General features: G+C 40.5%; 1 protein-coding gene across 3 annotated transcripts in view; it reads left to right on the top strand.

Moving 5' to 3' along the window:
* The window catches only part of dnah10 (dynein axonemal heavy chain 10), a 33263-nt gene continuing 10634 nt past the window's right edge, over nucleotides 1–22629 (top strand). Inside the window, exons 1-57 of one of the 3 annotated variants that reach the window (XM_011486028.4) lie at nucleotides 1–363; nucleotides 715–788; nucleotides 872–980; nucleotides 1066–1181; nucleotides 1311–1479; nucleotides 1645–1802; nucleotides 1968–2198; nucleotides 2318–2508; nucleotides 2847–3045; nucleotides 3152–3334; nucleotides 3427–3597; nucleotides 3781–3963; nucleotides 4080–4220; nucleotides 4327–4493; nucleotides 4564–4715; nucleotides 4823–4987; nucleotides 5074–5281; nucleotides 6726–6882; nucleotides 6983–7462; nucleotides 7563–7721; nucleotides 7801–7917; nucleotides 8018–8120; nucleotides 8203–8381; nucleotides 8466–8677; nucleotides 8773–8929; nucleotides 9025–9258; nucleotides 9338–9460; nucleotides 9550–9783; nucleotides 9987–10210; nucleotides 10294–10563; nucleotides 10672–10855; nucleotides 10938–11072; nucleotides 11178–11330; nucleotides 11478–11666; nucleotides 11814–11960; nucleotides 12314–12505; nucleotides 12733–12851; nucleotides 12929–13087; nucleotides 13185–13320; nucleotides 13438–13560; nucleotides 13632–13733; nucleotides 13853–14069; nucleotides 14154–14273; nucleotides 15369–15514; nucleotides 15597–15749; nucleotides 15846–16106; nucleotides 16182–16354; nucleotides 16428–16521; nucleotides 16635–16802; nucleotides 16882–17070; nucleotides 17529–17700; nucleotides 17784–17987; nucleotides 18063–18143; nucleotides 20019–20216; nucleotides 20335–20496; nucleotides 20572–20746; nucleotides 22437–22618. In XM_011486028.4, coding sequence (XP_011484330.2) covers nucleotides 135–363; nucleotides 715–788; nucleotides 872–980; nucleotides 1066–1181; nucleotides 1311–1479; nucleotides 1645–1802; nucleotides 1968–2198; nucleotides 2318–2508; nucleotides 2847–3045; nucleotides 3152–3334; nucleotides 3427–3597; nucleotides 3781–3963; nucleotides 4080–4220; nucleotides 4327–4493; nucleotides 4564–4715; nucleotides 4823–4987; nucleotides 5074–5281; nucleotides 6726–6882; nucleotides 6983–7462; nucleotides 7563–7721; nucleotides 7801–7917; nucleotides 8018–8120; nucleotides 8203–8381; nucleotides 8466–8677; nucleotides 8773–8929; nucleotides 9025–9258; nucleotides 9338–9460; nucleotides 9550–9783; nucleotides 9987–10210; nucleotides 10294–10563; nucleotides 10672–10855; nucleotides 10938–11072; nucleotides 11178–11330; nucleotides 11478–11666; nucleotides 11814–11960; nucleotides 12314–12505; nucleotides 12733–12851; nucleotides 12929–13087; nucleotides 13185–13320; nucleotides 13438–13560; nucleotides 13632–13733; nucleotides 13853–14069; nucleotides 14154–14273; nucleotides 15369–15514; nucleotides 15597–15749; nucleotides 15846–16106; nucleotides 16182–16354; nucleotides 16428–16521; nucleotides 16635–16802; nucleotides 16882–17070; nucleotides 17529–17700; nucleotides 17784–17987; nucleotides 18063–18143; nucleotides 20019–20216; nucleotides 20335–20496; nucleotides 20572–20746; nucleotides 22437–22618 — 9829 coding nt within the window. In that variant the 5' untranslated portion in view covers nucleotides 1–134. The remainder of the gene's footprint in view (nucleotides 364–714; nucleotides 789–871; nucleotides 981–1065; nucleotides 1182–1310; nucleotides 1480–1644; nucleotides 1803–1967; nucleotides 2199–2317; nucleotides 2509–2846; nucleotides 3046–3151; nucleotides 3335–3426; nucleotides 3598–3780; nucleotides 3964–4079; nucleotides 4221–4326; nucleotides 4494–4563; nucleotides 4716–4822; nucleotides 4988–5073; nucleotides 5282–6725; nucleotides 6883–6982; nucleotides 7463–7562; nucleotides 7722–7800; nucleotides 7918–8017; nucleotides 8121–8202; nucleotides 8382–8465; nucleotides 8678–8772; nucleotides 8930–9024; nucleotides 9259–9337; nucleotides 9461–9549; nucleotides 9784–9986; nucleotides 10211–10293; nucleotides 10564–10671; nucleotides 10856–10937; nucleotides 11073–11177; nucleotides 11331–11477; nucleotides 11667–11813; nucleotides 11961–12313; nucleotides 12506–12732; nucleotides 12852–12928; nucleotides 13088–13184; nucleotides 13321–13437; nucleotides 13561–13631; nucleotides 13734–13852; nucleotides 14070–14153; nucleotides 14274–15368; nucleotides 15515–15596; nucleotides 15750–15845; nucleotides 16107–16181; nucleotides 16355–16427; nucleotides 16522–16634; nucleotides 16803–16881; nucleotides 17071–17528; nucleotides 17701–17783; nucleotides 17988–18062; nucleotides 18144–20018; nucleotides 20217–20334; nucleotides 20497–20571; nucleotides 20747–22436; nucleotides 22619–22629) is intronic. The other 2 variants (XM_078934999.1, XM_078934998.1) reach the window with 2 other exon arrangements.

Genomic DNA, 22629 nt, shown 5'->3' with positions numbered 1-22629 from the left:
CCCGTAATTTCTCTTCCGGACGTTGACTCGTTTCCATGGAAACAAGAACGCCAGTCTAAATTGGTTTCAGCAGCAGGCCAGACAACGTTTGAGTTTATTTTCTTCGCCGATACGTAACTGATAACCGAGATGTGATGGCAGAAAACGACCCGAGGCTGCAGTGGATCCGGGACCGAGTTTCTGCCGGGTTTCATTTATCGAAGCACCCCGAGTGTTTGGATGAACTCCTGCACCGAGACGATGGAAAAGAGAAGGACAAGATCCTCCATTATCTGAACGACGTCTCCAACACAGACTCACAGTCCTTCCTGTTGTTTTTTAAGACCGTAAGAGAAAAAGAAATTGAAGTGAAACTCCCTCTTGGTAAGTGCTTAACCCTGGAAAGAGGTTTTTTTTTGGGGTTTTTTTTTGCCAAAAAACAATAAAACATAATACAATATCATTTTATTCTAACTCTATTTAGCTTTATTTGCCAGAAACACAATTAGGAAAGTAAAAAGATATATATTTTTTCATATGGAATAAAAGCAGTGGCTTTGAATTTATTAATGAATATATTAATTTGATTTTAATAAAATCTCATTAGATTTGTGACAAAAATGATGCATAAAGATGTGAACTCACCCATTTTTATTTCATGCATTTGTACGCACATGCAATGTACAACTGAAACTAGGAAAAGCTACGTAAACAAACAATTTGTTCTCTTATGAGGTAAAGTTGCAGACTCTTCAGAACAAAGAGGAGCAAACCAAGACCTGGACGGGGAGAACACGCATCCTCAACAGGTAAACCAGCAGCAGTAAAAGTTGCTTTCTTTGATCTGTCTGTCTGTTTAATGTTGATGGGGAGGTGTTCTGTGTGTCTTCAGAAGACTGAGGTGGAGGTGGTCTATCACACTGAGCTTCACGTGTCAGTCGATGAATATCCAGAGAGATTTCTACAATCTTCAGTCTTCTATTTCTCAAGAAATCTGAGGGGTGAGATATACATTCCCAATGAACACATTAAGGCTTATATTTCATATGCATTTGTAAGGTCCAGAGTTACATTTGCTTCAAACAGAGGCCGTTGTTCAACCTCGGGATATGAAAGAAGCTGTCAACATCATGTGCAAGCTTTTTGACTTTGACTTTTGCTGTGGAAAATCCCTGCAGCTGCTGCAGAGCAGGATTGTCCATGTAAGTAAAAAATAACTCAGCAATCCATTTCTGTAAAAACACCACAACTCTGTAATGCTTCATTTTTAGAAGCTGCTTTTTTCTGGAAAAGCCCTGCACTGTAAATAACTGTCTTGTGTATTTTGACAGATGTACAAACCCTTATTCACTGCACAACAGCAAGCCACAACAACCGTATCTGGTGACACCAAAAACAAGGACAGTTTTCCCCACAAGACCATTTGTGATGATGTGCTTGACCACTTGTCCAAGTTTCTGCCAAAGATCAACACAACTCTTCAACAAATTGCTATTGCAGGTTTGTCTTTATGTTCCTAAAAAGATGCCAAAGAATTCATCTTCATTTGTTCTTTATTATTATTATTAATTTGCAAATAGGAATTCCTTTGAGTTTGTAGATTTTTATTTTGAAGGAAAACCTTATAATGAGAAACTCAGTTTGAATTCAGACTTGCTGTTCCAGATGAGATTCAACTCCACATTCCTGACCTGGACCTGGAACCAGAAGTGGATGCGCTGATTACAAGTCCAGACATGGTGGAGAATCTGGAGCAGTGTGTAATGATCTGGCAAACTCAGATAACCATTGTTCTTCAAGAGCAGCAGAGCAAACAGCCAGAGGTTTGTTTGTTTGTTTGTTTGTTTGCAGAGGGTACTCTTATTGCACTTCACAGGAACTCTCAACAAATCAGTGGACTAAAGGGAAATGATTTATAATATGGAAGCATAAACTACAAATTTTGACATCCAGAGACTATTTTATGTAACTGACTATTTTTCCTCCAGGGACCTGGGCCTTTGCCCGAGTTAACCCTTTGGGAGAGGCGTGCCACCGTCCTTGGTGCTCTGACCGAGCAGCTGAAGCAGCCAGCGGTAGAAAAGATTCTGAAGGTGTTAGGCATGGCAAACGCTGGCATTGCTCAAACATTTGAAGGGACCATCATTGAATTAACAAACTACCATCTGGAATCAAACAGTAATTCACGCTACCTCAAAACAATGGAGAGACATTTCTTGGTAGGCCTTTTACACTCATGCACTACGCTATTCACAACAAACTTCACACTTTCTAGCTCTCTAGGATCCTTTTTCTTATTGTCTGTTTTTTAAATTCAAATGTTTTTTTTATTCTACAGAATCTGCAAAGAGGAGCACATTTTAGCCTTCACCTAGAGACCATTCCAACTCTGATGGAACGCTTGCAGACCATGTGGTTGTCCTCTCGCCACTATAACTCCAATGAACGCATGGTTCCTCTCATGGAGCGTATCGCCTGGCAGCTCTGTGAGAACGTGGCTCAAGAAATTCATGTTCAGACACTGTTCAGGTATGTGTGGAACAGAATGTCCCCCATCTGGATGGATGGATGGATGGATGGATAGATGGATGGATGGATGGATGGATGGATGGATGGATGGATGGATGGATGGATGGATAGATGGATGGATGGATGCCTTAATGATATTAGAAGATTTCACCATATATGTAAAAAATATATATATATATACATGTCAGTTGTGTGAAAAAGCGGATCAGGTAAAAAATGCATATTATTGATTAAAAATAATCAAGAAAAAAAAGCCATTTAGACAGCAAGGAGGTAAGAAAAATGTTGAAGTTAAATAAATGCATGATATGTTTTAAGGAACATTTTGTTGTCAACAGAGAAAAGCAGAAAGAGGTCAAATCCCAGGTTTTTTTGGCAAAACAAGTCCTAGAAAAGTGGAAACTGTCCTACTTTGAGAATCGTGCCGAAATTGAAAAACTCGGCAGAAGTTCACGCTGGGAGTTTGACCGTGAAAAACTCTTTAAAATGTCTGACTACATGGCTTCTGTCTGTCAAGACATACACAACGTTTTTCAGGTAAGATATATGTATGCATTGCTTGATTCAGATTAATGTTTGGTCCCCTTTTTACATTTTGTATTTTTTACCTGGTTTATTTAGTGAAGCTTTTTTGGTTTAACAGGTTTTGGAAGAACTCTACAACATCTTTAGCCCGGAACTAAAAGGCATGAAAGGCATTAATGAAGTAATAAGCAGAGTGGATGGTTTGGTTCTGCCTTTCCAAAGGGTCAGTTTTAACCCTTTCAGGATTTCAAACAAGAAGACCTGGAAAACCATCATGGAAGACTTCAGTGTTACAGTAAAGGTAGATACATGACGTTTCCATCACATTCAAAAAGTGTCAGTTCATTCTTTTTTGGATTTTACTAATCCAATTTTTTTTCTCCATCTGTTTAGGATATTGAAGAGGAGGCTGCCCACATCATTGATATGTTCTTCACAAACACACTCTCCTCAGCTCATGCCTTTGATATCCTGATGAGATTCAAGCAGAATCGCTCCAGAGACGCAATCAGCCTGCATTTGCTGGGAAAGTTTGAGGACGTCCTGACCCAGTACTGCAAAGAGGTCTACAAATGTTTGAAAATTATCTTACTTCACATATTCTTTATGTCTGCAGGAAGGGCTCCCACATCTAACTTGGAATACACAATTGCATCTTTTCAACCATGTCTTCTTTTTGTACAATCACCTGTTTATTCCTTCTGTGGGAAGGACTTGCACATGGAAACATGCATGTTTTGGTTGTAGGTTGACCACATAAAGAAAATCTTTGAAGCAAAGAAGGATGATCCCCCATTAAATAAAACTAAATATGAGCCACCTGTGGCAGGGGCCATCAGATGGGCCTGGACTCTGGTCGAGCACACCAAACAGCCGATTGTTGCTTTCCTCAAAGTTCCAGAGATCCTTCAGAGTGAGAAGAGCAGCGTGGTGAGTCGTTTTACTGTTTGCAAGTACGATGGGCCCTGAACTAATATATGAAACCCTACAAACGGTTTTCATGTATTATTGAAAACCATTTTGAAAATGTTGCTGTATTTTGTAAGGCCAAGAACAAGTATGTGGAACTTGCTCTGCAAATCAAGGACTACCAGGAGAAGAAGCATGAGAACTGGCTGCGCAGGACAGAGTCTGAGTTGCCATTGCTCATGAAGCAAACCTTGCTGATTACCAGTGAGGCTCAAAAGGTACTTCAGGCAGTCCTGTTCTCCACTGATGAAATGAGTAGACCTGTGATGATAAGGCAACACATACATGAAGTGTCTTACATTTGTTTTTTGTTGCAATTTTAAGGGTATCTCAACAGCTAAAGGCCATTCCAACACACATGTCAGGTACATTGTAAACTTTGCTCCACAACTGAAGGAAATCATGTCTGAGACCAGGTACCTTGTGTTACTGGGCTACTCTGTGCCGGAGCTGGCTCAAAGTGTGGCTCTGCAAGAAGAACATTTCCTCAAGTAAGCACGCTTAATGCTTCAGGGATTCCCTTAAATGCCAGACCTCTGAATATGCCCACCTTGCTTTTAGGTATGTATCTGATCTGAACCACCTTGTCAGTAGCTACAACTCTATTATGGAGGGCCTGAGTCAGACACATGCCATCATGGTGGCACCCCAGATTAAAGCAGCTCAAAAAGAGATCGATTTTGGGTGCAAAAGAATCAACTGGGGCTCCTCAGGTACTGTTTCTGCAGAAGTTGAAACTTTTGTGTGACATTCTATATGCATGTTTGTGTTTGGACAGACTTTTATGGGATTAATGGTCATGCTTTGGGTTTGACTCTAGGAATAGCCGACTTCATCAGCCGAGGCCAGAAGGCTGTTTCTAACTTTGAGACAGTGCTCAACCAGATACTCAAAAATGAAAGAGATATTGAATCCAAACTGCAGTCCATACAGACAGCTAACTTACTGAAATGTCCAGTGCCGGACAAATCCAATGAGCTACCAGGTAGAACTTGAAAAAGAACTTATTTGATTAAGTATTAGGATTTTTTTTTTTACTAAAAATGATTTTTTTTCTGAATGTTTTTGAAGGCATCAGGGAGTTCTGTGATCACCTTGAGAGAGAGAGAGTGAAAACAGTGGCTTTGCTGAGCAGAAATTATAAGGACATCGGCTTAACCATCATTATGACCGAACATATGATAATGGACACCAACAGCGGAAAAGCCAGCCTTATGGAGACTTACTACACCTACTGGGAAAAGAGGGTGTTTAACTCCCTTGAAAAGATGGTGTTGAGGTATTTACAAGTCACTGTCTTTTTAATTTTTTTACATTTTAGGGATGTACACCAAGAATATTGACTGTGGTTATGACATGAAATTAAATAAATGATTATAGCCTTCCAGTGAACCTCATCACGTGTTAATAGGGGTGTACCGACTCATTTCAACAGCGATTTGATTCATTTCATTATTTGTGGTTGCCAGTACGATTCATAGTCGAGATCGGTTCCTTTTGAACGATCTGATTCATTGACCTAAAATCGATCCAGGACATCTTTAGCCAAAACTTCAACCATTGTGACTCAGAGAGAAATACCTGGTGCTAAACAGAGCAGGTGAAGTTTTCCAGATTCCTTGGATTTCTTCAAGATAATGAAGTCCAAATGAAATATGTGTCCAAAAAAAAACAAGTAGACAAGAATGAATGTCAAATCCATTCACAGTTTAGTTTCCTAAAGTTCAACCAACTGTTGTTTTTCCACATCCAAAGAATCCAAATGGAACATTCTTAGAACATACTAGATGGTCACATGACTGGATGGTCACATGACTTTGCTAAATTCAAAGTGTTTCCACACATTGGACTGAGATGATGGTTGATCCATTTTTGCTGACATCACGTCTGTTGTCTGTTGTAATGGTTCTTTGTTTTTTTATAGTAAAACAAACATTCAAACATTATTTTCTGAGATAGATTATAATCGTTTTATTTCATTTTGAAACAGTTTCATAATGGTATTGGTCGATTCCATTAAAATCTTCCCTCAGACAGATCGATCTGGTTGGATCGTAGGAATAGAAATTGATTCACTGATTAATATGATTAATCGTTACACCCCTATGTGTTAAGCTTAAAAAACAAAGAGCTGAGCTAAAATGTGTTTGCTTATTTACACATGAAGACCCAACTCTCTATCTGACACTCTTTTTGTTTTTATTAATATTCCTTAAACAAATAAGATATAATTCTTAAGTTGCATTATGTTGAATTTGCTGTGGCTGACTATTTTGTGTGTTTAATGAACGTTGCAGAAACAGGTTTCATGTAAGAAACATACAACATTAGCTCTAAAAAAACTACGAAACCTTGAAGGACCTTAATGGAAACTCAGGCTATATGGAAGTTTTACATGCAGATGTTCATCATTTCAAACAAACCAATCTGGATTTATTTATTCTTTTTTTTACTGATGTAGAAACTCTGATAATTTAATAATTATCAGAGTATCTATAAAGCAATGGTAATTGTTACTAAAAAATCAGAATTTGGCTTCTGGGATAAAGAAAGAGAGTAGAGTTTGAGTGCACGGGTCATTACAGATATGCCTTTAACTGTACTTGATTTTGTTTGTAGTACTTTTATTTGTATTACAGTTATTGTTATCTAGGAGGATGATCTGTAAAAAATTTTCTTCAAATTGTTTTTGATCAATTGCAACTTCCACGTCTCACCTTTAGGAGCATTCAGACCTTTAACTTGCTGCTGATGGGAGACACAGCTCTGTTTCAAATCAATGCCATTCTTTCTGCCCCAAAAATTGAACTTCAGCCCAAAAGTAGTGAGATCTCCATGCTCTTACTGCAGTGCGTCAAAAACTGCATAGAGAGCACCAAGGTGAAGTCTTTACATTTGTTTTGCATCTCAAAACATTTTCCTGAAGTCAGTTTCAACTTTTCCAATTTGTAACTCCACTGTGGTTTTTGTTCTTATTAAGCAATTTCCACGGTGGATGCGGGGGACTTGTATTGAATGCCCCCCTCAAAAGGTGGTTGGTGAAGATGAACTGGTGACTTTTACCTTCTTCACGGATGTGTGGCAGAGTTCTCAGATAAGTGAAAATGCTTTCACGGTTTCCCAGAACATCAAGAACCTCCTTTTCTCCGTGGATCAGTTCTTCACCCACTGGAAGCGCTACAAGCTTCTTCTGAAAATGAAAGTAGCCACTGAGATTGAAAGATTTGCAAAAAAGAACCCGTCCTGTGCCATGTATGACAATAAGCTGCAGTATTTTGAAAATCTGAATCAGGAGGTCAAACAGGAGGTTTTGTGCAAGACTGAACACATTATCCACGTCAACATGATGCCTCTGGTTTCCTCGCTGAGAAACATTGCCGAGTCCAGGATCAGTACCTTATGCAGCTTCCTGAACAAGCCTGCCAAGGAGGAGCTTTTCATCCTGAGAGATAAATTCATGGTAGTGATCAGTGAGATGATGCTAAAAAAAACTGCAATTTATTCCTTGCAAATATTGTTATTCACACATGATCTCTGTTCATGATGGTTTAAACAAACAGCAACTCCAGGAAAAGATGCATCAGAGGCCTGATACTTTTGAGGACCTAAAATCAATCCTTGGCACCATCTCAGACATCAGGGACATGTCTTTGGACGTGGAAATTAGAGTTGCTGACATTAAGGAGCGATACAGAATGATGGCCATGTACAAATATGAGGTACTGTGATATGTGCTCAATAGGAAACCTCTAAACTTGATTTATTATGTAAATCTTGTTTGTGTTGTGTGCAATCTAGGTGGGGAAGGATGAATTGGAACTGGTGGCCAACATTGGGCAGATCTGGAGTAATCTGTTTGCAGAATCCAGACAGGTGGATCAGAGTTTGAAGGATGTCAGGGAAACATTTTCAAAAGTAAGAGAGTCTGTAGTCTTAATTATATTAAGCAATGTTAAGCAAAGCATGTTCACAGTTGTTAAACCTTGTGATCTTTTTTATTGTGATTTTTTTAAAGATTAAAATGGAGGAAATGGAAGCTTTTAAGCAGGATTTGTCTATTTTTGCTGAAAGTTTCAACACGCACGGACCTGGGACTGTTGGGAATGATCTGGAGAAAGGTGCATCACAGTTGTAGTTTGAAAAACGTTTGCAGTACTTCACATGTTGAAATTTCAAATGTGTGTTAATTATTCCGTGCAGGCCTTAACATTATAGGAAAATTTGAGAAGGAACTTTCTAAGATAATGGCCAAGCAGGAACATTTAACAAAGACGGCAAAACTGTTGGACCTACAGCTTGCTGAGTATCCAGAGATAATCAGTATACAAAAATATTTGAGTGGATTGAGTCAAATATACAACATCTATAAGGCTCATAAGGTAGGATACGGTTGTTTTTTTATTAAAAAACAAACAAACATGCTTGCCATGTTTTATCACTAATTTGTTAATTATTCCTCTCAGGAGGCAAAAACAAAGTGGTCCCAGACCTTGTGGGTGAATTTTGACATCAAGCTGCTACAGGATGGAATAGATGGTTTCATTGAAAGCTTGATGCAGCTGTCAAAAGACGTGCAGACCTTGCCTGTGGCCTTCTTTTTAGATTCACACTTGAAGGAGTTCAGAGTTTCATTGTCTCTTCTACTGGACCTGAAAAATACTGCTCTCCGGGACAGGTGGGTCAGAGGAATGAAGCGAGAACAACCGTTTTTAAAGAAACTAAATTGACACTAATTTTACTAGAAATTAAGAACCTGCTTTTAAATTCCAGACACTGGAATAAACTGATGGAAAGAACGGGAAAAAGCTTTGACATGAACCTTCAGAGATTCACTCTGGAGACTCTGTTTTCTTTGGAGTTGCACAAATACGCAAATGACATCGATGAGATTGTCACCTCAGCTTTGAAAGAGCTGAGCATTGAGATGGTAGGCAATTCATTCATTTAACCGGAATCATTCAGAACAATCCTGTTTTTTAAACGTGTATCATAGTAAAATGTATGGAACACATGTGGTTTCAGGAGTTGCAGAGTATTATACAGACATGGAAAAGGACAAAATTCAACATGCAGCCTCAACTGAAGGTCAACCAGGAACGGGTTTTCCTTCTGGGAGCCGTGGATAACATCTTGGTAAACTTGGACAATGACGTGATGAAGTTGCAGTGCATGGCTGGAAGCCGTTTTGGTGGGCCTTTTCTTGATGCCATTCAGCAATGGGAGAAAAATCTGACCCTCTTCAGTGAAACTATTGAAGTCAGTGACTCATTTACTTTCTAACCAAAATGAATGTCACCCAAGGAAACTTCCCGCTGACCAAGTTTTCCATCAACAGATCTGGTTGCAGGTGCAACACAAATGGATGAACCTTGAGAATATATTCTGTGGTGAAGACATTTGCTCGCAGCTTCCCGAGGAAGCCAAGAAGCTGAAGAAAATCACAAAAAAGTTTACAGAAGTGAGGTTTTGCAGAATGTCAACCTGACCAAAGAAAAAAAAACATGCTCAGTTGACTTTCAGAATAACAGTTTTTAAATCTTGTTGTAGATAATGAAAAGCACAGAGAATGAACCAAACATTAAAAAGTGCTGCACGGTTCCCGGCCGACTATCATCCCTCTGGGTGTTGAGGAACGATTTGGAAAGGATCCAGAAAAATCTTGCTAATCACCTGGACTCCAAGCGAAATGAATTTCCCCGCTTCTTTTTAATCTCCGATGACGAACTTCTCAATGTTCTTGGAAGTGTTGACCCCGCCTGCATTCAGGAACACGTTATCAAGGTATGGAACCAGTAAGGAATATATCGACAAAGGAGTTAATTCTCTGAAGCAGTTATATCCAAATCAATTTAAATGGACTCAATCCAAGTCAATTCCACTCAATTCAATTTCATTCAATTTCCATGTCATTTTCACTTCAAAGATGAAAAACGGTTATTGTTTATTTTAAAACATGTCCTGTTCCTCTCATTCTTTTGCGTTAGATGTATGATAACATTGAATCCCTGAGATTGGGTGTTGACTCCAGTGGACAGACGGTCGTTGGAGCGATGGTGTCCAATGAGGGGGAAGTGATGGAGTTTAGAAAGCCTGTCCCACTGGAGGCAAGAGTTGAAGACTGGATAATGGCTGTTCTGCAAGAGATGAAAAGGACCAGTAGACTGATCACCAAAGAGGCAGTCTACCATTATTGTGCAGACAGGAGTAGGTGTGTATCTGAATACATAAAGAGCAGTTAAGTGGGTCTCTGTTTGTGGTTCACTTCCAGTCGTCTCTTTCCACATCTGCCAGGGTGGACTGGATAAGGTCGTACCAGTGCATGATGGTGCTGGCTGCCAACAGAGTGTGGTGGACCTGGGAGGTGGAAAATGCAATTAAGAATGTGAACAAAGGAGATAAGTACGCACTGAAGAAATATGCTGAGCAGATACACAGGCAGATTGACGAGCTGGTTACGTGTCTTGGACGACCCACAAAGGAAAGTGACAGACTGAAGATCAGTAACGTTCTTGTCACTGACGTCCATGCCAGGGACATTGTGGACAATTTTGTTGGCCGAAGGTAAAGCTAATTATTGTCATTTGTGTGTTTTTATAAATCTTACATTCATGACTCTTTGCTAAATGCAATAATTCTTTCATCACAATGAATTCATCCATATCCCTCCAGCATTAAAGAGGTTCATGACTTTGAGTGGGAAAGTCAGCTTAGGTTCTACTGGGTCAAGGAGCACGACAGCCTGTTTGTGCGACAGTGCAACACTTCATTGTCTTATGGTTATGAGTACATGGGGTTGAATGGCCGACTGGCAATAACTCCACTGACAAGCCGGATCTACCTCACACTTACACAGGTTTATGCAGCTACGCAAGTTACATCACAAGAAAACCGCAGATGAAGGTTTTTAAAACAGGGTGTTTACATTTGTGAAACAGGCTCTTTCCATGTATTTGGGAGGAGCTCTTGCAGGACCAGCAGGTGCAGGAAAAACAGAGACCGTCAAGGATCTGGCCAAAGCTTTAGGCCTGTTCTGTGTGGTTACACATTGCACTGAAGACATGGACACTATAGTAAGAGAAACCCACAAAAACAGCAAATGCGTGTCTTCTAATGTTCTTGTCTAATGTTGGTTGATGTTATTAACTTTAAACGTGAATCTCTTTCTCTTTGTGCAGACTTTGGGTAAAATAATCTCAGGTCTCGCTAAATGTGGATTTTGGGGTTGTTTTGATGAGTTCAATCGCATCGGTGCCTCAGTTCTGTCAGTGGTTTCTTCCCAAATCCAGGCTATTCGAAACGCTCTCACTTCACACTTCAAAATGTTTCAGGTAATTCTGATGATTCTTAAAGGTTGTTTTCATGTTAATGTATCTTGTCATAAAGCCTACTTTGAGTTTGATTTCGTAAAAACAGCAGTGCAAGTCTGACATGCTGACTTTGATGAGAACATTTCCCTCCCTTTACTTTCACACCAGTTTGAAGGTCAACAAATTAGCTTGGATGACCACATGGGAATATACATCACTATGAATCCCAGCTATGAGAGACGTCCTGAACTGCCAGAGTCAGTCAAAGTCTTCTTCAGACCTGTCGTGGTCGTCACACCAGATGTGCAGCAGATTTGTGAGATCATGCTCTTTTCACAGGGCTTCCTACAGGCTAAGGTAACCAATTGACTCACAAATGTCCACGTTTATATTATTGCCAGTCTAAATGATCATATTATTAAGGGAGGGGTGTCTGATGAATCAGACATAACATGAACCTCTTTTACTGAAATACCATTGTTTTTTTCACTACTTTTATTGCAGGAGTTGGCGAAAAAGATGACTGTGCTGTATAAGACGGCAGGAATTCAACTGTCAAAGCAGCCTCACTACGACTTTGGTCTGCATTCCCAAAAGTCAGTCCTGAAAATGGCAGGAAAAATGAAGAGAGACTCTCTGGAGCTCAGTGAGGTAAAGACCATCACTCATTTTTTCATTTCTCAGCTTTGGGTTAACAAGTTATTGGTTTTGTTTGAATTATTTTCTTCAAAAATGTATTATTTTTTTGTCACTGATTTAATTCAATCTTTGTACTTTAACAGGAACTATTTAAGATTAAAACTTAAAAGTTGCCAGTCCATGCAATTGAGTTGCCTCCAGGGTAATTTACATCAGCTGTATTTTTAGGATGTATCTAGAACATGTTTAGATGTATGATATTTCTATAATAAATTGGCTCGCATTTTTCTAAATGACTGGCACCTGACCTTTAAAAAAGGTCTACTCCAGCCTCATTCTAACAAAGTGGTGTCTTCTGTCGACAGGATGTGGTTCTGATGCGGGCTCTCAGGGACATAAATTTACCCAAGTTGGTCTCTGAGGACGTCCCCGTGTTTCTTGGACTGATCTCGGACATTTTCCCAGGACTGGACAGCTCTCGGGTTGGCTTTCCTAGCTTCAGAGAGACTGTGGAAGAGATTCTGCAGAAGAGCAATTACACTATCCTGCCTGACCAGGTCAAATGGATCCCAAAGACTGTTTCATAATATTATATGATGTCATCATGTATTGATTTAGGCTTAACTTATAATAATTTCTTGTTGTAAAAAATTGTCTTTTTTTTCCTGAAAAACACTTAAAACCTTTTTTTTGTTTTAGTTTTTCTACACTTTGGTTAGAAAAATATTTTACAGCATTTGAATGTCTACATGTCTTTAAAATTATATCCTGATTTCACTGGTAGGTGGATAAAGTGGTGCAGATCTATGAAATAATGTTGACCCAGCAAGCTACTATGATTGTGGGCCAAACATGTGGAGGGAAATCTGTTGTGATCAACACACTGTGTCAAGCTCAGACCAAGTGGGTTTCTGTTTTTACTTGACCTTTCCAGCGTCTCACATGTGGACTCAAAGTCTCTTAAATTGTATTCTTCTCAGATTGGGACTGTGCACCAAGTTGTATCCCCTGAACCCCAAAGCCACAAGTGTGGATGAACTGTATGGTTCCTTTGACCCTGAAACTCGGGACTGGACTGATGGGATTTTTTCTAAACTCTTTCGAGAGATCAACCAGTCAACTGACAAAAAAGAGAGAAGGTAAAAACCAGAACATCACTGTTGCCATATGATGCCACCACATTTTCAGAGGAATTTCTGTGGGGACTTTTTAAAAAACATGCATTTTGACCCCCAGATACATCCTTTTTGATGGAGATGTGGATTCCCAATGGTTGGAAAACATGAATTCAGTGTTGGATGACAACAAGCTCCTCACGCTAGCCAATGGAGACCGAATCCGTTTACAGAGTCACTGCGCACTGCTGTTTGAGGTTTGTCCCAAGTTCCAGAGGCCTTTAGCAGAATGCATTTGTTTCTTAGAAAAAGGGTGGGATCAATGTGAAAATGCAAAAAGTATCAGATCCTGTTGCAGAACTTTGCTGTTGCAGGTTGGAGATCTGCAGCATGCTTCCCCTGCTACCGTCTCCCGTTGTGCGGTAGTATTCATTGACCCAAAACACTTGAGTTATACCCCATACTGGCAAAGATGGATGAAAAACAGACATGAGAAGGTATTAGACTATAATCAATGCGTAAAATACTCCCTTCTGGTTAAAATTTTATAAGACTTCTTTTTTTTAAGGAGCAAGAGCAGCTCAACAGACTGTTTGAGAAATATGTGCCCAGCTGCATTGATGTGACTTTGAACAGTGAGACAATTGTTCCTCGGACCGATGTGAACATGGTAGACTACACCTCACCTATTTCACATATCTGCAGTACATGTTTTTTGTATTGATACAGATTTTAAATAAAAATGGATAGAATTCCAAGTTGATTTTACTGAGCTCATGTTGTGTTCAGGTCTCTCAGTTGTGCCTGATGCTGGATGTGCTGCTTGAAAGTAAGAATAGCAGCGCTGAAGTCCTGGAGTGTTACTTCCTGGAAGCTCTGTACTGCTCCCTTGGAGCCACATTGGTGGAGAGTGGTCGGCTCAAGTTTGATAAACTTGTCAAGAGTCTTTCCTGTTTGTCCACAGTGGACGATGAGAAAGCTGCTGCTGGACCTGGAGAGATCCCAGGTAACAGACTGTTTGTCCGGCAACGTTTGAATGTATGCCACTTGTTCTGTCATTTGTTGTTATTAAACAATGACTGAATTTCAGATTATCTCCCAACTCTGTACGACTTCCATTTTGACGAAACACAGGAGAAGTGGGTTCCCTGGAGCTCTTTGGTTCCTGAATACATTCACAACCCTGCAATGAAGTTTGCTGACATTTTAGGTGACCCCTTTGTCTGTTGACTAAGTCATGTCAAGGGTCATGATAAAGCCTTAGTCACATCTGCCCCTACAGGTGGATGCGGACTATCTGCAAATAAAAATGGGCAAACAGGGTATGCGGGTGGTCCGAACGAAATATCAAGGTCAGACAGGTTCAGACCATTCGGTGAACCTGCCGAGCCTGTCTGCAAACATGTTGGCAGTTGTAGTGACAATTTTTAGTGAACAGGCATACAACAAGTAAGGGTTAATTAGGTGAGTGCAGGCATGTTGTACACATTTGTCATTTTTTTCAACCCCCCATATCCTGTGCACTGCGCAATCAATTAATCAGTCAAATAATCAATAAGTCAATCTAAATTGATATAGAACTTTTCATATGAAACATAACAAAGTGCTGTACACCAGAGAAAAACAAACAAAAGAAATCATAGAAAACAAGAAGTGACAATAAAAATAGAGCCCCCTCCCCCTGACCCACACACAACCCCCATCCTCTTTCACACCTCCCACTCCTTTGGAGATAGACAATGGGAAACATGTTGAGCAGTAAAAAAGTTGGTTGGTTTAAAATTTAAACTTTAAATGCTAGCATTTGGGACCTTTGGGGACACCTGCATGGCCAGCTAAATGCAGCATCGCAGGCGGGGACCCAGCCTCATCACAGCTAGGCTGCGACGCTGGTCCCCATCTAGAGCCCCAGCGGCTAAAGAACAGCCGACCCAAAGGGGGAGGACCCAAATACTAGCATTAAACAATAAAACAGAAAAATTTGAATATTAAAATAAATCATTAATCAAGCGTAAAATCACAAAACATGATAAAATAAATAAAATAATAATAAAATGAGCCAGTTAGGGCTTTTCATTGGATTAGGTGGCAGTATGAGTCTCAAAGTTACTACAAGACACACCTGCATTCCTCTTAATATGCGACTGCTCCTCTCTATTACGCACCACGGACCCGGACAACCCAAGAACCCGCAGCCAGCACCTGTACGGGTCACCGCCCATATGGGTACATGTGACTAAGGCTTGAGTTCAGCTTGAATCTTCTTATGTGGTCAAATACAGTGCTGAGTTACCTCCTGTTTTAGTACCAACTGTTGACACGACAAGAACCCACTGGATCCTGGAACAGATGGTTAAAATCAAGAGGCCAGTGCTTCTAGTTGGAGAATGTGGCACCTCCAAGACAGCCATCATTCAAAACCTCCTGAAGAACACAAGTACAGATTCAAGCGTAAGGGATTCATTTCATTGCATTCATAAAACCCTTTGACGCGTTAATACGAGATTAATACGTTTTAACATATTCCTTTCAGATTTCCCTGACCATAAACTTTTCATCCAAAACAACTTCATTGGATCTGCAGAGAAATCTTGAAGCTAATATAGAAAAAAGAACCAAAGATACTTATGGTCCTCCCATTGGAAAAAAACTGCTAGTCTTTTTTGACGACATAAACATGCCAAAGGTATCTCCTCCACCCTTTTGATCAAATCTCCTTCCTCTTTTGTCTCGGGATGTCTTAAATTGTATAGGCTTAAAATATTTCTCATGCATTTTCCAGGTGGATGATTTTGGAACACAACAACCTGTTGCGCTCCTTAGACTGCTGTTAGACCAAGGAGGCCTGTACGACAGAAAACAAAAACTTAGCTTCAAGACCATCAAAGACCTTGGCTACATTGCAGCCATGAGAAAGACAGGAGGTGGAAGGAATGAAGTTGATCCCCGCTTCCTCTCACTCTTCAGTGTTTTTAACATCCCTCCTCCAGCAACAGAGTCTCTCCATTTAATTTATGCCTCCATTATCAAAGGCCACACCAGAGTGAGTATGCCATTCCCACAGAAGATTCCAGGGTCCAGGAAACTTTAATAAACTTAACAACTTACATGTCTTTAGCCCTTTAAGGCAGCCATACAAGAGGTGTGTCAGACAATCACCGAGTGCACTCTGAAACTCTTCACCACCATCATCACCGATCTGCCACCCACTCCCTCCAAGTTCCACTACACCTTCAGTCAGAGGGAGCTGTCAAGAATCTACTGTGGGCTGACCCTCACCAAACCGGACAGGTAAAAATCAAAACGTTAAATAGCAGAACTCTTTTATTTAAAAAAGCTTTTGCCTCGATTCTGTTGCTTTCAGCTGTTTGACAGTTGAACAGTTTGTTCGCGTGTGGAGAAACGAGTGTCTGAGAAATTTCCACGACAGGCTTACTGATGAAACGGACAAAGCTCTGGTAATCATTTAACTTTTTTTCTGACAGAGTTATGTATTTTTGGATTGCAAGGATATACCCACAGATTAATTTTTCAGTTTGAATGCAGATTTATCCATTTTCTTTACCACTAGGTGCATGGTCACATAAAGAAGCTGGTTGAGGAGTATTTTGAGACCGATTCTGAGGCAGTGTTGGCCGACCCGATTCTCTTTGGGGACTACAGAGCAGCCCGTGAAGAGTGTGAGCAAAGAGTCTATGAGGACATTGGGGACTATGATGTTTCAAAAGCCATATTTCAAGTAATGCACATGATTTTGTTTTCTATTTGTCACTTTAGCTCAGGGCTGTATTTTTACCTAAGTGCCGTTTACACTGCAGGACATCCTTGAGCAATACAACGAGAGCAAGTCCATCTTGAAGCTAGTGCTGTTTGAAGATGCTGTGGAACATCTGACCAGGGTTCACCGAATCCTCCGCAGCGATCGTGGACACGCTCTGCTCATTGGGGCCGATGGTTCTTGGACACAGGCACTCACCAAGCTGGCAGCCTTCACTGCTGACTGTGAGGTTGTTAGACCCATAACTGTCATGCTACGTCTCTATCTGGCATTTGAAACAACGCGCTAAAGGCGCATTCTTGGATGGGATTATTGTCAATGGTCATCACACTGGAAAAGAAGGGAGGGGCTTCTTTTTCTACTGTTCACTAGTGGATGTCTGCCACCTACAGTTGGAAGATGCTTGGTACAAAATGTTGAAGCGGTGCAAATCTCACAAGTCTTGCTCCAGGCCTTTTCTTTTACAGCTCTACTTACAAAATGAAAGACTTGGAGTCTTTCATTTTGTAAATTGATCCTCCATAATCAGTTTTCAAACAGTCTGCACTTCCATGAATTAAAGGGAGTGTCTTTTTTTTAAATTAAATTACTGAATTAACAAAGTGAAGTAACAACCAAGTAATGTTCTTAAGGTTACATTATTTTTGAAAATACTTTATTTTCTAATCATTGATTGTGTGTCTACAGGTTTTTGAGATAATACTAAGAAGAGGGTACAATGAGCTAAACTTCAGAAATGATCTTAAAACGCTGTACCTGAAACTTGGCATTGAAAACAGGAGGACAGTGTTTCTTTTTACTGATGCTCACATTGTCGAGGAAGGATTTCTGGAGCAGATTAACAACATGCTAATCTCAGGTTAAACATCCCCCTGGCTAAACCTTAACTTCCGGTTCTGAAAGTTGCAACTAAAGTGCTCTAATCATATCTGTGTATTTCAGGCATGGTTCCAACATTATTTGCAGATGATGAGAAAGAGTCCATTATCAAACAGATTAACAGTGAGGCTCTTCAAGAGGGGGCCGGCTCTTCAAAAGAGAGTGTGTGGCAGTATTTCCTCAGGAAGAGTGCAAACAATCTGCACATTGTTTTATGCCTGTCTGCAACAGGAGATGCCTTAAAGACACGCTGTAGGAACTTTCCAGGTGAAATACACATTTTAACCTCATTATTTTATTATCATGTATTTAATAAACTAACGTTATAACCCTTTGTCCCAGGGCTGATGAGCAACACTGTCATAGACTGGTACCTACCCTGGTCAGCACAGGCATTGCATGCAGTGGCTCAGTGTGTTCTTGGTAAGTTTTTAGTGATGTGTAGATAAAAAAATTATTCTGATTGCTTACCAATGATTCACATTCCAGGCATTGATTGTATAAGAGAACTGGAATAAGTGACCCCTCACCCCTGGTGTCCTAAACAGGAAGTACCCACTGGCTCCAAGAAGCCAAAATGCCATAGCCTTCTATAGAGAAATAAACAGTTATTCTATTTAGTCAGAGTAACCATTCATGCTCAAATACCTTTTTTTAAAAGATGTGTGCGCTAATGATGTTTTCTGTAGTGCAAATTATTGTAGTTGTAAACTGACCAATCAGATGCACTATATTATCAAAAGTATTGGCTCACCTGCCATGACTCACATGTGAACTAAAGTGCCATGCCATTCATAACCCATAGAGTTCAATATGATGTGGGTCCACCTTTTGCAGCTTTTACAGCTTCAACTTTTCTTGGATGGTTGTCCACAAGGTTGAGGAGTGTTTATAGGAATTTTTGACCATTCTTCTAAAAGCGCTTTGGTGAGGTCACACACTGATGTCGGTGGAGAAGGCCTGAATCTCAGTCTCCACTCTTAATTCATCCCAAAGGTTTTCTATTAGGTTCAGGTCAGGACTCTGTGCAGGCCAGTCAAGTTCATCCACAGCAGACTCTGTCATTCATGTCTTTATGGACCTTGCTTTGTGCTCTGCATGGTGTACAGTCATGTTGGAAGAGGAAGGGCCCGCTCCAAACTGTTCCCACAAGGTTGGGATCTTGGAATTGTCCAAAATGTTTTGGTATCCTGAAGCATTCAGAGTTCCTTTCACTGGAACAAAGGGGCCAAGTCCTGAAAAACAAGCCCACACCATAATTCCTCCTCCACCAAATTTCACACTCTGCAAAATGCAGTCCCAGATGTACCGTTCTCCTGACCATCTCCAAACCCAGACTCGTCCATCAGATTTCCAGATGGAAAAGCGTGATTCATCACTCCAGAGAAGGCGTCTCCACTGCTCTACAGTCCCGTGGTGGCAGAGCTTTACACCACCGTATCTGACGTTTTACAATACACTTGGTGATGTGTAGCTTGGATGCAGCTGCTCACCAACGGAAACCCATTCCATGAAGCTCTCTGCGTTCTGTACTTGGACTAATGATGATCAAATGATGTTCGGAGCTCTGTAGCAATTGACTGAGCAGAAAGTTGGCGACCTCTTTGCATTATGCTCTCCAGCATCCGCTGAGCCCTCTCCATCAGTTCACGTAGTCTACCACTTGGTGGCTGAGTTGCTGTTATGATAGAGCTGACAGTTGACTGAAGAATATTTAGGAGCGAAGAAATTTCACTAATATATTTGTTTCACAGGTTAGAATTCACTGAGCTCCTGAGAGCAACCCATTCTTTTTTTACAAATGTTTGTGAAAACACTCTGCATGCCTGAGTGGTTGATTTTATACACCTGTGGCCAGACCAAGTGATGAAAACAACTGATTCTGGTCATTTGGGTGGGTGAGGGAACACTTCTGGTAATATAGTGTACCTCAATGAAAGTGGGTGGTGTCTTCTGGCCCCCATGTCCAACATTCAAAATGTTTGAGTGACAGATTTTCCGAAGCTGTTTTGAAGTGGAAGGGGTGTGGACTTCCAACAACCTCGCTCCTGATTGGTGAGAGTGGTTGCCATGAAAACCATGATTCAGTCTGACTTGGATCAATCACTGCTTACCGACATCGTCTGGCTCCAACATGGCGCCGTCCATATTGAGCAAAAATGGTGGCTGGATTAACTTCATTTGGTTGGAGCCAGAAGTAATTTTTTTATGGTTGAAGTCACACTCGCTCAGTCCAGTTCTCATTTACAGTCAATGATTCCAAGTAATATAATTATTACTAATATTATGACCTTGCAGATGAAAATCCAACCATTCCTAAGGCCCATTTTGGAGCTGTTATAGACCACATATGCATGGTCCATGCCTCTCTTTGTGACTTCAGCAAGCAGCTCTTGCTCAAACACCAACGATGTAACTATGCAACTTCTAAGAGCTTTTTGGATTTCATCAGTTCCTATTCTACGCTCCTGGAGGAGAAGAACGAGCACGTCCTCGGTTTGTGTTTTTTTTTTTAACCATTTATATCCAGATCTTTTGTTTTGTAAAACGTCCAGCTTTTCACATGATTATGTCACATTTCTATATCAGTGACTTCACATACTTTGTGTTCCAGCTCAGTGCAAGTGCTTAGAGGGCAGTCTGAACAGACTGAGGGAGGCCAGAGAGCAGATAGATGAACTGAATCTTAAACTGGCAGATCAGAAGGTGGTTCTTGCCAAAAAAACTGCAACTTGCACAGCTTTTCTGGAAGAAATTGACAAAAACCAAACCATAGGTCAGTAAGTGGGAATCCTTGAACTAGTAATAGTTGTTAAAAACCAATAATGACCTGTTAAATGTTTTGTTTCAGTCAAAGACAAAAAGATTCAGGTCGAAAATAAAGCCAAAGAGCTGGAGGAACAAAACAAGGTCATAATTGCTGAGAGAAAAGAAGCTGATTGTTCCCTGGCTGAGGCTCTGCCAACATTAAAGGAAGCCCGCAAAGCCCTGGAAGAGCTGGATGCAACTGACATTGTCGAGATTCGGTAATCTCCTGTAATATCCTGTAATCTCCCACCTCCAAAGGTTTTGTTTTCAAAATGACTTGCAATGATGGTCAGATACAAAAGGCATCTGATACACACCTTATTTTTTTTATTTTTATTTTTTTTTTTTTTTAACTTGTCCTGTCCAACAGCTAGGCAGACAGATGAGAGCTGAGGGCCTCTTGGGTTGGACATATTTTACTTTAACAAGAGGGGTTATTAATCTTCAGACAAACCAAAGGTATGTCTGAATAAACCCCTTTTGTAATTGAGGCCAAACTTTATTAATTTCAAACATGTCTGAAAATCTTTGGTGTTGGACCGGACGGAAAAGGAAAGAGGGGAAGAAGAAAGAGGGACGTTAGAGAGAGGGGGGGTAGGGGGTGATAATAGGAGGGGAAGGGGGATAAGACCATGAAGCAGCATAAAGCAACAAGTTTACTGGTTGTTAATCATTATGGTAAGGTTCAAATGTAAAAAAAAAAAGCAAAAAAAAAAAAAGGGGGCGGAGCCTGTCCACACACACACTCAAATGTTATAAACACACCTGTTAGTTGCAAAAATGTCCACCTGTCGACATGTACACAAAACAGATAGTGTTCACACGCATACTTATGCCTTAAAACCAACTAGTGTGAAATATTTCAGTCATTCAGTCTGTTGAGCTGACACCTGTGCTCAGGTGAGTGTTTATGTTCTTCTAAAATGGATGGTGGAACGTGAAAAGAAGGAGGGAGAGTGCCCAGCCATCCCCACCCCAAGACCCCCACCGCACCAGCAGCGGCAGCCGGATTCCCCCCAACACCACACGGGAACCGGCAGGGAACAACCGCCGGTTGTTCCCTGCCGGGGAACAACCGGCAGGGAACAAACTTTTGAAAAATCTTTTCTGGTGTTGAATATTTGAAAAAGATGTTTTGTACTCTTGGGGGAAAAAATGCTAACGATTTAATTTGGGAAGTGTTTAAGTGACTCGTTTACCAGAATCTCTTGACTAAAGTGCGATTTTGGATGTCTAATGAACAAACTTGAAAAGAAATTAGTTTATAATACCAAATCTCATGCATCGATGCAGAGATGCATTATCCACACTATAAAACAGGATGGATTATACTTATTGCTCTTTTGTAATATCGCTAAATCACTGAAACCAATTTTACCATATTTTCCACTATATGGAACGCACCGCACCGCATTATAAGATGCACCATCAAGAAATGGTCTATTTCAGACGTATGTCCTAACTAAGATGCACCAAACTATAAAGCCCACTAACCGAGACAAAGGAGTCAGATAAGTCCATCCGTCAGTCAGTCACTTTATTAACTGTGTTTATAGCAGCTATAGAACTTGTTCCTAACACGCTACACGTTAGCCATGTTTAAGTCCCAACCTTGTTTGCAACACCTAAAAAAAACCAGAGTCTAACACCACTACATGTTAGCCACTTTAGTAGCTAACCTTAACCATAACATCCAACTTTGTTTGGTACTCGCAAAAAACACAGACTGACCTTTTCATAGATGACCGTGTACCTCTCAAAATGTCTTCTACATCATTAAACACAACCCAAATTTAATCCATATGAGGCGCTCTAGACTATGAGGCACAATGCCGTTTTTTATAGTGCAGAAAATATGATGGTTACAAACCCAACTCACCAGTCCTTCTTTTTCCGCTCATCTTTCAGATCGTTTGCCAAACCACCCAAACAAGTGCAGGTGGTTTGTGAGTGCATCCTTGTTTTACGTGGAAAAAAGGAATTAAACTGGTTAACAGCCAAGAAGATGATGTCAGAGGCTGGTTTTCTGCACTCTCTCATGCAAATGGATTGTGATTCTATAAGTAATTCTCACATCTCAACCATCAAAGGTAATTTTCCT

This window comes from Oryzias latipes, chromosome 17, assembly GCF_053564925.1.
Source record: "Oryzias latipes strain Hd-rR chromosome 17, Olatipes_Hd-rR_3.1".
Taxonomy (NCBI): Eukaryota; Metazoa; Chordata; class Actinopteri; order Beloniformes; family Adrianichthyidae; genus Oryzias; species Oryzias latipes.
Note: the sequence above shows the minus strand (reverse complement) of the source record. Positions and strands in the feature narration are given on the sequence as shown.